General features: G+C 39.5%; 2 protein-coding genes and 1 long non-coding RNA gene across 3 annotated transcripts in view; 2 read left to right on the top strand and 1 right to left on the bottom strand.

Annotated features, from left to right (window-relative positions):
• LOC133532137 (3-hydroxy-3-methylglutaryl-coenzyme A reductase) overlaps nucleotides 1-4,844 on the top strand; it is a 35,271-nt gene extending 30,427 nt beyond the window's left edge. Inside the window, exon 2 of the mRNA XM_061870669.1 lies at nucleotides 1,801-4,844. Within this exon, the coding sequence (XP_061726653.1) occupies nucleotides 1,831-4,368 (2,538 nt within the window). The 5' untranslated portion in view covers nucleotides 1,801-1,830 and the 3' untranslated portion in view covers nucleotides 4,369-4,844. The remainder of the gene's footprint in view (nucleotides 1-1,800) is intronic.
• LOC133532138 (uncharacterized) overlaps nucleotides 1-15,792 on the top strand; it is a 245,128-nt gene that overhangs the window by 45,123 nt on the left and 184,213 nt on the right. The window lies entirely within an intron of this gene.
• The window catches only part of LOC133532062 (paired amphipathic helix protein Sin3a), a 62,477-nt gene continuing 57,532 nt past the window's right edge, over nucleotides 10,848-15,792 (bottom strand). Inside the window, exons 28-30 of the mRNA XM_061870551.1 lie at nucleotides 15,064-15,168; nucleotides 13,954-14,240; nucleotides 10,848-13,014 (exon numbers count right to left, since the gene is read on the bottom strand). Of these exons, the coding sequence (XP_061726535.1) occupies nucleotides 12,882-13,014; nucleotides 13,954-14,240; nucleotides 15,064-15,168 (525 nt within the window). The 3' untranslated portion in view covers nucleotides 10,848-12,881. The remainder of the gene's footprint in view (nucleotides 13,015-13,953; nucleotides 14,241-15,063; nucleotides 15,169-15,792) is intronic.

The following is a 15,792-nucleotide window of genomic DNA, read 5'->3' on the forward strand; positions in this document are numbered from 1 at the left end:
ATTATTATTTATATTTTTGATTCTTAAGACGCTATTGCACTTGACTTGCAAAAACGGCCTAATTTACTAGGCCGCAAAAAGAAGCATGGTATTCAAAACTGACATCAATTAGCCTTAAAGACAAAACAGTCCGACACAGATAATTTCATTACAATTTAGATCTCAAAATTTCGTTACATTTGGTTAAGTTTTGGAGGAAGAAACAGTCGAATACGAAACATCGTTTTTTGAGATTTTTATGTAGATTTTTCGCCTGACCTGGCGCTGTCCTTATCGCACTAGTTTTAGGAGCCGCTTGCGTTAACGAGACGCATATATTCACTTAAAATATTTCGATTTCAGCTCCCGTATCCTCTTAAAGTATTACCTTGAATTGGTAACTACGAACTTGGCTTTCTACTGTTTTGCAACTGATTAGCGTGCTTGTATGTCGTGGGTTCAATGCCGGATTTAGAGGTCTGGAGGCCTCGGGCAATAAAGGAGTGGAGGCCCCCTGGCCCCAAATTTTTTCCAAATAAAATGGTAAATTTACCGAATTCTCTATTGTGGGGGGCCCCTCTTTTATGGAGGCCCGGGGCAGTAGCCCCGGTTGCCCTCCCCTAAATCCGGCCCTGCGTGGGTAGTGTCAGATAAATTTAGTCCTGACCTGCTCTTTTGGCATTTGTAGAGAAGGGATAGATATAAAATTAACAGCTATATTAAATAGGTATTGAAAACCAGCTCCTACCTAAACCTAAATGGTAATTCGTCAGGTTACAAGCAAAACTCACTAATGACCTAAAAGTTATTAAACAACAATTAATCTTATTTTTGTAGCAATATGGTTGATTATGGCTATGAACTTGAGGTAATTAGTGAGTTTTGAGTCTCCTGCCGGTATAATAACTTAAGGCTAGAATTAATCCAACAAAAACTTCAGGAAAAAGCGTACTCCATCTTTTAAACCAACAACGCATCTGGTATTGCGAGTGTCCATGGGCCACGGTATCACGGTAATCGCTTACCACCAGGCGATCCGTCAACCCGTTTGCCACCTATATCATTTAAAAAATGTTAGTTAATTAATGCTATGTTCTATCAGGGTCCATTTTTACAAGCTTTTATTTACTTTCACCTGACCGTTGTCTGTTTGTAATCAAATCTTGCAAGTTAAATTTGACCCATTTCCTGGTTTCCGATGAAGCTGAAAATTTGCATACATTATGTAAGTCGGGAGACAATGCAATATTATGGTACCATCGAGATGATCTGATGATGGAGACAGGAGGTTGCCATAGGAACTCTGTGATAAAACAACGTAACCTAATTGTGTTCGGGGTTTTTAGAATTGTCTTGATGAGTATTAGTTACTTGTGGAAAGAAAAGTACAGTCAGTGATAAAAGCTTGTACCAAAAATGAAATTTTTGGCTAAAACTATGTATACCTATATACTTCATAATAAACTACCCATGTAATAGCATGGTTGCATAAACTATTAAACCTTATATTTCATCAAACCGAATAATTAACTAAAAGTCACTTGATCGAAATTTCTTAGATACTTCACGCCAAGGCCAAAGCCATCATGATTCACAAACGAAACCTTATTTCAAAATTGAAGCCTATTTGTCATAACTTCATAAGCCATAGTCATTTTATTTTCTTGTCAGTCCTATGGACGGAACTTGTATAGTTTAAGAATATTTAATAATGTAAGAACAAAGGAAAACGCATAAAAATAGAACAGTATCTATCTCGTGTGTCCTTTCTAGCACCTTTACTATGATCTTATAATTTACGTTTACTATTTTCTTTTTCAGACATAAGCTGTTCAGCAGCTCTCAGCAAAAATGAAACTCTGGGGCGCCCACGGAGAGTTCTGCGCTCGCCACCAATGGGAGGTGATCGTCGCCACCCTGGCGTTACTGGCCTGCGCCGCCAGCGTCGAGAGGCACGGCCCCGGGGCCCGGAGCGAGCGATGCGCCGGCTGGGCCCGCGCCTGCCCCGGTCTAGAAGCAGAATACCAAGCGGCAGATGCCGTCATCATGACCTTCGTACGATGCGCAGCCCTCCTATACGCGTACTACCAAATCTCCAATCTACACACCATAGCTTCTAAATACTTACTCATCATAGCCGGCGTGTTTTCTACGTTCGCTAGCTTCATCTTCACGTCGGCGCTTGCTAGCATGTTCTTTAGCGAGCTAGCCGGTATAAAAGACGCGCCGTTCCTGTTTTTGCTAGTCGCTGATGTCGCTAGGGGCGCGAGGATGGCTAAAGCGGGCTGGTGTGCTGGTGAAGACCAGGGCAAAAGAGTGGGGAAGGCACTATCACTGCTAGGACCGACTGCTACTCTAGACACTCTGCTAGCGACACTTCTAGTTGGAGTTGGGGCGTTATCAGGCGTTCCAAGGTTAGAACATATGTGCACCTTCGCCTGTTTAGCTTTGCTGGTTGACTATCTGGTGTTCGTAACCTTCTACCCAGCCTGCTTATCCTTAGTGGCTGATTTCGCAGCGAGCCGCGGCACAATCTCATCGGATGGACCTTTCTCAGAATCAGACCTTAAACCTAACCCTGTAGTCCAGAAAGTCAAGATGATCATGGCCGCTGGACTGCTCTGTGTGCATTTAACCAGCCGTTGGATCCTCACAGCTAATAACGGGAATATGGAAGGACCTTTAAACGAGAACTCGACTCCGATTTCTCAGGACAACGTGTTGCTACACTCTTACGTGAAATGGTTCTCAGTGAGTGCCGATTACATAGTTATAGCGACATTGCTCTGCGCTCTGATCATCAAGTTCATATTCTTTGAAGAGCAGAGAAGTTGGATTATTGATATGAACGATATGGTAGTGAAGGAGCTTGTAGCGAAAGAGGAAACGCAAAAAACCAACAAGAAACCGATGTTCTCCGTCGGCGAGGACATTGTCGCTGAGGCATCCTCGCAAACCGATAATATAATTAGCCCAGAAGAATCTGAATGGCCTACATTATCTCCTAGTTCTTCAGCAAATAAACTTAACGCCAAAAAGCGACCGATGGCAGAATGCCTAGAAATCTACAGATCTGAAGGCGCCTGCACGTCTCTCAGCGACGAAGAGGTAGTCATGCTGGTTGAACAATCACATATTCCTTTGCACAGACTTGAAACAGTCCTTGGAGATCCCTTAAGAGGCGTGAGACTGCGTCGCAGAGTCGTTGGAAGTCGGTTCCAAACAGACGCAGCTATAAAGCAACTGCCATATCTAAATTACGATTACAGCAAAGTCCTGAATGCTTGCTGCGAAAATGTGATAGGATTTGTGGGTGTGCCGGTGGGCTACGCGGGGCCCTTGGTAGTCGATGGAAAACCTTATATGATTCCGATGGCCACTACAGAAGGGGCTTTAGTCGCTTCGACCAACAGAGGCGCGAAAGCCATAGGAGCTAGAGGAGTCACAAGTGTTGTAGAAGATGTAGGGATGACCAGAGCGCCTGCTGTGAGATTCCCAAACGTCGTCCGGGCTCACGAATGTAGACAATGGATTGACAATAAAGAAAACTATGAATTGATCAAAGAAGCTTTTGATTCTACCTCTCGTTTTGCAAGACTTCAAGAAGTCCATATAGGAGTCGACGGCGCCACGCTATACTTAAGATTCAGAGCGACTACAGGAGATGCCATGGGTATGAACATGGTCTCAAAAGGCGCTGAAAACGCCTTAAAAGTGCTCAAATCTTACTTCACTGACATGGAAGTTATCAGCTTGTCAGGAAACTATTGCTCCGACAAAAAAGCTGCTGCGATCAACTGGGTGAAAGGAAGAGGGAAGCGCGTTGTGTGCGAAACTACTATATCTGCTGAAAATTTAAGAACGATATTCAAAACTGACGCTAGAACTCTTTCTAGATGTAACAAGATTAAGAATCTATCTGGATCTGCTTTGGCTGGATCAATAGGAGGCAACAACGCTCATGCAGCCAACATGGTGACAGCTATATTTATTGCTACAGGCCAAGATCCAGCACAGAATGTAACAAGCAGCCAATGCTCTACGAGCATGGAAGTATGTGGAGAGAATAGTGAAGACTTATACGTCACTTGTACTATGCCTTGTTTGGAAGTTGGCACAGTAGGTGGAGGCACAGTATTGACTGGACAAGGCGCTTGCCTGGAGATTCTAGGAGTCAAAGGGGCTGGGGTAGTCCCTGCTGAGAATTCAGCAAGACTTGCATCTCTGATTTGTGCTACAGTTTTGGCAGGCGAACTAAGCCTTATGGCAGCTCTTGTTAACTCAGATCTGGTCAAATCCCATATGAGACACAACAGATCCACTCTGAACGTCCAAACCATCACAAACGAAGTCACTATGTCGAACAGTCTGAGAGTCCCGAGGTTATAACATGCAAGTTACCTAGTTCTAAGGCAATTTTACTCGAATTATCGACGGATATTTTTGTAACGTTTTTAAGTGTATTCTTAAGTATTAATATTCATTATTTTAAATTAAATTGTGACGCTGGTTGGCTTCCATAATGTATTTTCAGCGTTTGTGACTATTACGTCACTGCTTATATAGTGAAATAAGTAAGGATAATGCTAACTCATACATCAGTTTTCTTACCGAACGTGAGTAAATTCGTAGTCGACATCTAGCGTCAATTAGTGGATTTATTAGTACCTCTACTTGACACCAGATGTCACGAGTGTCGCGACTGACGCAAAATGTATTGCTAAAACAATTTACTACTAATATTACAAGCAGGAGTTGAAAATAGAGTTCCGGTTAAGTTAAGTTATCCTTATTTATTTATCTATGCTGCCTTTGAATCATTGACATGTTTGTTATGTTTGATTATTACATGATTATGACATTTACTTGAAAGAGTTTGTATATTTCCTTGTAGTTAAGTTATTAAAATTTATTATAACATCAAAAAAGTATTGCACCTACCAGAGATGATAAATAATAAGACTACTAAGGGTTCATCCATTAATTACATTACACAAATTTTGAGGTTTTTTGACCCCTCCCCCCTCCTTGTCACACTTGGTCACATTTGGTAAACCCCTGGTGTGACGTCACAATTTTAGCAATTTTGTTTACAACAAAATCGGCAAATCGAATTAGGTATTTTTAATATATTTTCAAAATATTTTGGATAAAAGAGATATTAGTAATTTTATAACACAAAACCGATTTGTAAAGAAAATTAAAGGAATAAAAATGATTATCGTTCCAATAACTCATTATTTAAGTGCACAGCGAATAAAAAAAACGGCTACTGATGAAGTTAAAATGACGTCACAAAGTTTGTGACTCCTCCCTCCCCCTTGTCACAACATGTCACATTTTGTTGACCCCCTCCCTCCCCCTAAACGTGTGATGTAACTAATGGATGACCCCTAAACTATTCACGCTAAATGTAGGTGGCGCCACGTAAAAAGGTCTCTGACATGAATATCTGAACCACAGCTTTCTTAGTGTTAACCCTTTTTCAGTCCTGGTACGATTTATCGGCCACATACGCGCCAATAGAATTTAAACGTTAGCTTTCCGATTTAAGGTTCAAATTAAATTGCACTTTTGGGAAATGTGACTTGTCTTCAAATTAATCATCCAAGCTTGATTATTTGGAATATATTTTGATTTTTTTGGAAAACCTTGTAGATTGTTGCGGCCTGAGAAAGGGTTAATATCACATACATATATAGGTAGTATATGTAGGTACACACACGACTGAAACTACCGGTAGCTATATGCACTGCTTTGTTGACGAATTGGTGATATATGTGGCATTATCTATAAAAAGGGACCTTATTGTCGATGGCGCTCACGCCGCACTGCGTCGCGCAGCGTTGTATTTGTATCGGAGCACCGTTTATAACGGCGGAAGCGCCATCGACAATAAGGTCCCTTTTCATAGATAACGTCCCATATGATTGTGACGTCCCACGGTAAAGGTACCTTATAGCGGTTGGCGCTTACAACGCGCAGCAGGAATGACGTCATAATTATTATTAGTACATTTAGATGTACTGATACTTATCTAGTAAATGTAATGATTTCTTATGTATATGTAAATGTTCAGTATTTCCGGCCGATGGTAACAATATGTTATCTAGTATTGATTAGATCGCTCGTTCCTTTTCCTAAGGAACTGACGTCACGTTTAAATAATGGATCAAATGATCCGATGGATCCATTAATGGATCCATCTTGTACTAGCATGTAGTAATATTGTATTAGTTTATCTTTTGTATATCATATATGTAGTATTTAATCATAATTTTGTAGGTTTATTTTATTATGTTTATACTTTATATATATATTTGACTTTACCGTAAAATTTCTCTTTGTAATTTATGAATCTCACCTGCACCAACATATATGGCTCTGTTTAACTCAATGATTGACTGGTAGAGAAAGCCTTTTGCCATTAAGTCCGGCATTTGTACATTTTTCCTCTTTTCTGCAATAAAGTTTAAAGAAATAAATAAATCATAAAGCATAAGCTGAGCGTGTTCGAATAAAAATGGATCAGAATATAGTATTAAACAGTCTTCTTCTTCCTCGCGTTGTTCCGGCATTTTGCCACGGCTCATGGGAGCCTGGGGTCCGCTTGACAACTAATCCCAAGGTTTTGGCGTAGGTACTAGTTTTTACGAAAGCGACTGCCATCTGACCTTCCAACCCAGAGGGTAAACTAGACCTTGTTGGGATTAGTCCGGTTTCCTCACGATGTTTTCCTTCACCGAAAAGCGACTGGTAAATATCAGCTGATATTTCGTACATTAGTTCCGAAAAACTCATTGGTACGAGCCGGGGTTTGAACCCGCGACCTCCGGATTGCAAGTCGCACGCTCTTACCGCTAGGCCACCAGCGCTTCAATAACATAGTTTAATATAGTATTAAACAGTAAAGGACAAAATATATTGCAGAAGTCGATATAGATTCTATAAGGGAGCAAAATGCAGTAATTATACGAAGGAGTTTTAAGTAATTATAAGAAGGAGAAAGTTAGAATCTTGAGATTAGCAAGGGAGTCAAAAACAGGGGATGTGAAATAACTTTGCTCTCGTGTGACACATACAACTTTTCACCTCAGTAGTGAGAATATATTAAGAATTGAGGACTAATTATAATATATAATTTATCTTCATAATACTATCATTATTTATAATTTACGTTAATTTATGTTAATACTTTTTACACAATTTTTACAATAAAATATTATCTTTTCTTATTATATATAATATTATAATTTATCGTGACTATTTAATTTGTTCCCTAAGTTATCAAGATGCCAAAATAGAATACTAAGCGTAGCTGGCGTTTTTAGCGAGGAATCTTGAGCATAGCGAGGAATTTAAGTTACACTGTGGCTTTACACACCTGATGTAAGAAACAAAAGTGCAATAACAAGAATGTAAACAATATACGTCATTCCTGTTTTTATAATGTGTATATTGAATTGACTAATTGTGTCGCTTTCAAGAAAAATGGTACCTCATTGTCGCTTGCCATAAGGACGCTCTGACAGGTTATTCGTATAAAGATACTAAGCAAATTTAATTCCTTATGGTCAGCGATAATGTGGTACCTTTTACCTGAAAACGTCACAATTTATTTTGTTTACAAAGCCCATTCGTACTGACATCTGTTTTTTAAACTGCCGTGCAAAACGGGTGTTATTAGTTTAACTTATGCAAATTTACTGTATCGCAGCCAATTTGCTAATTAGACGCCTAGGTCATTCTTTAAACTCCGACATTTAAGTAAATGGCTGAAGATCCACTAGCCCAGTCATTGATCGCAACGTTTAACCAGATGGCTGGACGTCTAGTAGTCATTTAATTAAATTTAATATTGATGAATTTATTTGTTTGAATATGTTTGGTTAGGTAAGGTTAGATTATTATATTATGTATTGATTTCATTTTAAATTTATTTATTTTATTTTAGTTCACTTCTTTAATTGTTTAGTTTACATTTGAATCACTTGGCTGAGTGAATCAGTCTTTTTCAGGGCTGACTTTCAATACGCCAAGTTATTAAATGTTGAGTGATTATAGTGATATAGTTCAATTATCTATCGGCCTAGGCATCAAATTCGACGACGGCGTTTAATGACTTAATTAGCTGGCTAATTTAACCAAATCGGTCGACATCTCTATCTTAGTTTCCAAACGGATCCCACTTCAGTTTGAGATTATGTATATAAATAAAGACATTCATATTAGTAAGTATTAGCCCCCAAAATAAATAAAATAACACAGGCGTCCATAGGCTACGGTGACTGCTTACCATCAAGCGGGCCGTATGCTTGATTGCCACCGACGTCGTAAAGTTAAAGACAAACCTTGCACACTTCGATCTCTTTGTGTACGGACGAGTCACAACAGGCACCGCGCTATGCCCAGGAGGCCTACCGGGAAAACCGAAATTCGCCAATTGCGGGGATTTTTCTCTTTTACTCTCTCTAAGACGTCATTAGAGTGACAGAGAAAAATGCCCGCAATTGATGAACTTCGATTTTCGCGGTAGGCCCCCAGTTCAGCATGTGCTTGGGCAGAGGGGAAATAGTGCGAATGCCTACTTCCTTCCCGGTGTTGCTCGAAGCCCCTAGTAGAGATTAGATATAGAGGGTAGCTTCCAATAAAAATGTAGGACCCTTTTCTTAAAAATCGTAGAAATGTTTGTTTTTATTATACTGTGCCTTACACAACTCGGCCTTTAAATAATTTGTTCATTTATTTATTGTTGGAATAAAGGCGTGGTTGGGATAAATTGTAGTATCAATTTAACCTTTTTCCCTTCTCAGATATAGTTTGATAATAGTTCATTATGACACAAATGCGAAAAATAGGAAATACGTACATGTATCATACGTTATACACAGAGACTTGTCATACGCTTCGCTTGACAGACAGATGAAGTGTGCGAAAGGGAAGCCATCACGTATATGAACAAGCCACGAGTGTGAAAGAGGCAGACTACATATGAGAAAACGTAACCATTTTTTGAATACGAAGGCGGCCGAGGCGGCCAAAATCATATTGCCGTATTTTTTAACGTTAAAAATATACGAGAATCAAAATCAAAAATAAATATTAAGTAATTTAGTGAAGATGGTGTCATGTTGTGTGCCGGATTGTTGTGTTTCAGGGCCAAAAAACCCAGGGAAATACTCATTTCACAGGCAATTATGATAATCGTAGCGAAATTTTCGTAACGATATTTTATCAAATTAACATCATAAAAAGTGTAAAAAGCCAATTTATACAGTTCATTATAAGTTTTTCTTCAATTGTGTGTTAATATTTCATGATATTAGTCAATAATTTAGAATATTTTGTGTAAAAACCTAAACTGTTACTTTACGCTAGGGCTTGACAAAATGTTCATATGACTGTATCGATAACTTGTCGGTATATTAGTTGGTATGGAATTAGTTGTTCACAAGACATCATTAAGATATTAACCTTTATAACCGACTTAAAATAATAACGATTGTTATAATACCTTTTTTGAAGGTGCACATGTTCAGCGATAAATTTAAACTTCACTTTCCAACACATTACTTACATTTTAACCACTTTTCCACGGCTTTGCCGCCAACACAAGGAAACACAAGACAGCGTATACACACCCAACCCAACTTGTCAGGCGGAAAAGGCGCGAAATTTAAATTTTCTTTGGTAAGTCAACTATTTGCGCCTACTGTTAACACTTAGCATGTGTTTGTGTTAACGACATTGCACATGTTACACCACTCACACCCGCATACGACAGAAACCTGCTTTATCAACGCGAGTCACCTGCTTTACCGACAGCGCCGCGTTCCATAATGCTTGATCGGACTACGTTAGTAATTTAGTCAAGTAAAAACGAAAAAACGTAAAAAGAGCGTACCTGGGTCGCCTAGCAGGAGGACGTGCTATCGGACGCCCTAGGTATCGCTGGAGCGACATGGTGGAGGCGGATCTGCGCGAGCTTCGAGTCGACAATTGGCGAGAGGTCGCACAGGACCGAGAAAAGTGGCGCTGTCTTGTGTTGGGTCGCTGAGCCAACGGAGTAAGCAGTAAGTAAGTAAACGTCCCAGAACACCAAACCAGGTGAGAAAAATAAAAAATCGCAATGAGTGGCGATACGATTTTAAGTCGACACGAGTTTCGAATTAACTATTAGCAAATGTATTAGTGATAACCGAGGCTACAGTTACAGTCGTTACAGTCAGCATCAAAATGGTCAAATATATAGGTACACATGTGTCACAATGGTCAAATATATATTGTTACTTATTTTACAGTACATATGGAGCTACTTTACCGCACTAGTGTGATAATTAGCACATTACGTAACTATATCGAACATTTTAAGGGCCATATGTACTGTAAAACGTTGTACGATACATGTGCGAATAGGTAATTCGCAACTCGTGTCGATTTAAAACACTCCCTTCGGTCGTGTTTTAATTTATCGCCACTCGTTTCGAATTTCCTATTTTTCGCACTTGTATCGTAATGTACTATTTTATTGTTCCGATGTAGCCCACAAGATGGCAGAACCTGCTATACACAAGAAAACACGTGATGTGTAAATGTACATGTTTATGGTTCCGATTCAGGCCACAAGAGGGCAGATGATGTATAATTGTTGGTGCAATAAAGAATATTTACTTACTTACCCTCCAACGCGCACGTTCTCTATAGGTGTCATGACGGAGGCTGTCAAAGTAACCTTCACACTTTCGATTAAGGTTTACATTAGCTCGCTTGCGCCCGGGAGCTTGGCGTTTGAGTGATGTTTGTGTTTATACCATAAAGCGTTCAAAGGGTTACAGGGTTCAGCTTTGAACTAAAAATAAACACAAGTGTATTATAAATATAATAATATTTATTTCTCTTGACAAGTCATTTTTTCTTCACAAATTAACAAGATTGGTTCTTCAACAACACTAACGGTCACTCTGCTATTTACATAGACACACTGTACTTTATAGAGATCTGGCGACAAGCGGAAATGACGTCACACTTCCGGTCCCCGCCATCTTACACTACGCCTCACCACTAAAACGTGGATCAGCAAAAAAATAGTAAAAATGAGATTACCCCTTAACAAATGCATTGGCTAAAACCGGCCCAAAATTGAATTAATTTGACGCATGTACGTTTTAAGATACCCTGTGCCCTATTTGGACCGACTTTTAAACCAGTAATTTAATTTTAAGAGCGAGAATATCGTTTGTGAAGACTTATAAAATTATCTGGACGTTAAACTTCAGTGAAGCTCCAGGACTTAGAGATTTCTTGTTTATAGGCCAGTCCAGACGGGATGATCAAAACGGCCGATTTGATCAGGACAAAAATTGGCGTCAATCTCAACATGCGTCCACACGTACACAGTTTAATCACCAATTTTAGATTTTTTTTTAATCAAAAAAATGCACCCAAACCCGCATACTTGCGTCGAAAATTGTCATTCTTTCGACCTCATCTCTATTTGATCGGTCAAAATCTTAAAATTTGAGAAAGGCGAGTCAATGTCATTCTTGCGTCCACACCACCTGATTTAATCAGGCAATTTAATCAGATTGGACGAAAATTGTCCCGTCTGAACTGGTATTAACAGCGGACTTATTTATATAGGCGTAAGGTTCTGTTTTCAGTGACTTGTGCTTTCGATATCATGCTGGAGGCAATAGCCATATACATACATAATTGACCTTTAAGAACTGATAGTAGATAGATATATTACAATTTATATACATTTGTGACAGGCGCTGCTGAATCTAACATTTGACATTGAGAAATATAAAATAATAAGAGAAATTGCATACAAAAAGTAAATTGAAGGATTCAAATAAATAAACATTTCCAAAGCGCTTAGTTAAGTCCCGCGTATTCGGATAATATTATTTAAAAAGTGCTTTATCACATCGAAATCACAATAAGTAGATCAAAGTATCGCGAATAAGCGAGACTCTCTTATTATTAATCTTCTTGCTAGGCAAGAATCAATTTAATTATCTGCACATTTACAAAAACAATATTCTCACTCTGTCTTAAAATTAATGAGTTTTGAACAAACAATACCCTTCAATAGACATAGAAATTTAAATCAGAATTTTAATTGGTTGTGGAGAGATAGAAATCTCAGATATAATACAGAATTCGCCTCGGCAACTAGTTTGTAAAACATCTATTAGGATTTTTATTCATCAAAGTATATATTGAAAAAATTATTTATATGAAGTTATTCGTATTCTACAAGGGTTCATTTTGTAAATTGGCAACAAAAACTCACTGTTATTTTTGACAATAATTTTATTTTAATACTGAATTGTTATAAAGATCAAATTTTCTTATAACGCGTACGTATTGTTTTAAACCAAAAAACTAGTGCTTTTGCACGTCATACGCTATAAAAAAGCACGTTTTTCACTCGGCTTCATCTCTAACAAGAAATATGTGACGTTTTGAAACAAAACTAGTAAGTACCACATCGCTTACCATAAGGTTGAAATTTGCTCGTATCCTTACACGAATAATCTGTCAAATCGTCCCTATGGCAAGCGACAATATGGTTTCTCATTCGGTATGCCATACAATATTAAATTTGAGAGCATACTTGAAACACAGTAAGTTTTGGTCGTCAATCGTAGGGTCAGCATCAAAAGTAGCGGATGTAACAACGCACCAAAAGTATCTGACATCCCTGATAACTTTTCCAAATATAGATAAATTTCTAAAATTCACGTTATCTTTTACAGTCCCAGTTGTTACAGAATGTTAGATACTTATGAAGCGTTGTTTGATCCGCTACTTTTGATGCTGACTGTACATAGTAGTTGCACAGTGGCGGTGGTGGTGTGGCGTGGGACACAGGGGCAGGTTCAGACGGCGTGCGATCATCGGTAGGCGTGCGCCTGCAGCCAGGCCTTGAACTTGGCGCGGCGCGCGGCGTGCAGGCGCGCGTGGCTGGCGCGCGCGGCGCCCAGCGCGCCCGCGCGGTACAGCTGGTGCGGCCGCGACGCCACCAGCCTGGAACACGGGACACGTGGTTATGGCAATGTTTCAGTTGGTTCGTGTGTGGGGTGTTTGTAGGGAGGTTCAGAATATAAATGCAGCAATTAGTTATATCATAGTGGTCAAACGGTAATTTGTTTCATCATATAAAGTTAGGTTATCATGTTTCGGTTATATGTACATAGCCATTAGGTTTATATTTCTCTTTTGTTACCGTGTAATTTTTTGATTAAACCCTTATTTGTATATATCAACTTTAGCCGTAGAAAAAAAAATGTTTTTAAAATCTAAGTATGGCTCATTTTATGCCGAATTGAATTAATAATCTCGTTTTTTTCTCTCGCCCTCCATCTATCCTTTCGGACTTAATTATCTAAGAAACCGCTGCGTTTTTCACGAAAAACACGGGTATGTTGGGGCGCGGAAATAGTAATTGAAGTTAATCTACAGTTTCAATCTCGTCGGTAAGCGTGCATTAGATTTTATTAATAATCCGATGTGAATTCCGGTTGCCCCAAATTCCTTCAACCGTTTCTGAATCCCCCGGTCTTCATTGCCCTCGTAGCCTTCCTCGTGCCTTACGTTTCTCGAGAGAAAGACGGGTGTGTTGCCAAGTTAGCTAAGATAGACTGTAGATGGAATTGCTACATGTGTCCTCACTTCATGCCACTTCTAAGTGTGCATTCTGCTCTTATCTATAATCCTTTGTGGTTATCTCTTCCCATTTATGCCTCTTGAATCCCCTGGAACTACATTAACTCTAGAGCTTCTATATATAGTATGAAGCATTATGAACGAATGAGATAGGCTAGTAGCCAACGCCACATCTGGCGCAGAGTTTTAATTAAGTTATACTCTTACTTACTGCTGTGGCGCAGCGACCCGAAGTGGATCTCGGCCTTCAACACCGAAGACCGTCATGGTCTAAATGTAATGAGTGGAGAGTGTTCTGACCTGATCCCGCTGCTGAGCGTGCACTCGCTCCTGTCGATGATCCGGTGCGGCTTCCTCTTGCCGCGCACGGCGGCGGCGGCGGCCGAGTCGCCGGGCGCCACGTTGTGTCCGGGCGCGGGCGCGGAGCCGCCGCAGCGCGCCGCGTTGCGCGCCAGGAACACGGGCTTGTTGCGGGCGGCGGCGGCGGCGGCGGCGCGCCCGAGGTCGGGCCGCGCGTAGCGCTCCGTGTACAGCGACCACGCCGCCAGGCGAGACACTGACTCGCCGTTCGGCGCCGACGGCCGCGACTGGAACGTTATTTATTTATTTAAACTATTGCATAAAATACATAAGGCTAAACAGAAATGTAAAAATAGTGCATGCAGAAGAATTAATTTAAATCTATTGCAGACAAATGAAAAATATATGAAACTACATGTACAATACACAAATAAAAATATTATAATATGTATATAATTAATAAACTACTACATATTTATAATGTCACACGAAAGACAGATTAGCGATTCTTATTTTGATATTTTCAAAACATTCTACTTTCATAAATGACAATTTCTAGTTAAATTTACACTATAAAGTGGTGAACCATCTAAAATTTATTTTTCAATTAAACTTCTCACAGAAACTCGCCCGTGCAATAGTCTACTACTACTCTTTTTGTAACTATTTTAATTACAAATGGCAGTAAAAAAAAATCATAAGAAAAATATTATAATATAATAATCAATCCCAATGAACTTTCAAATTAAAACATGTTTTAAAATTCTGAACAAACGCAAACTCGTAAAACCCACCATACATTTTTTTTCTAATTTTAACTTAAAACCTTGTTCTATAAGCAATTTAAAATGAATTCCGTTTGTTCAAAAAAACAATATTTGATTCATGAAAAGTTTTAATCAGATTGCAACGAATATGTACATTTTTAATGTAACACATTTAACCCCCTATTCATAAATGTCTACTAAAGTTGACAAGCCACTAATAATCGTTTGTCCCTTTCCAACGTATTCGTATGATGGAAAGGGATAAACGATTATTAGCGGCTTGTCAACTTTAGTAGAAGTTTATGAATAAGGGGGTAAATTAGTAGTTTTATTTTCTAATTACCTGATTGGTAGGTGATAACCGTGAAGCGTCGTTGTGCGGGGAAGCGCGGCCCTCTCCGCCGCTCTCTAGTAATTCGAAGGACACGCGGCACTCGTCACCACCGTACTGTGAACAAATTAAATTTACATTCAATTATTAATACGATATTTGACTACTAGTCAAATCATTTTAACTGACTGACGTTTATCTGACATGGCTATTTGTACGCCACGCACATAATCCATACATTTGACGTCCTCTCCCGCAAAAATCAGCAAACTGTACAGAAAATTACAGCAGACGTCTCAAATTTTTAATGTATAAAATAGAAATTGTGTGTTATGCATGGTGTGAAATAATTTATTTTAAATACAGTCAACATCCCTATTATGGCCAAGAGGGCCTAGACTAGATGCTAATCGTTAGCGCCGTACCGAACACGCACAGTGTGACAGAGACATCAGCGCATTGGCATCTTGGCTAGGCAAGGCGTTTCGTTTTTAAATGCCCACCATTGGAAGGATAGCATGATTCGTGATCTTTCACCGCCAAATATTATTTTTTAAGATATCAGGACCCCCACACCCACACAGCGAGTATACGCGCGAGGCAATTTCCCCGCGCACAAAACGGCCAGTGTATACGTGCCTCGGGCAAGGCAGCGTCCCTCGCCCGAGGAAAGCCCGACCCGCCTAATTATGCACTCTGCGACCCAGATAGACTATTTTAGTTATTCAGACATAGCACAGA

This window comes from Cydia pomonella, chromosome 26 (assembly GCF_033807575.1).
Source record: "Cydia pomonella isolate Wapato2018A chromosome 26, ilCydPomo1, whole genome shotgun sequence".
NCBI classification, from domain to species: domain Eukaryota; kingdom Metazoa; phylum Arthropoda; class Insecta; order Lepidoptera; family Tortricidae; genus Cydia; species Cydia pomonella.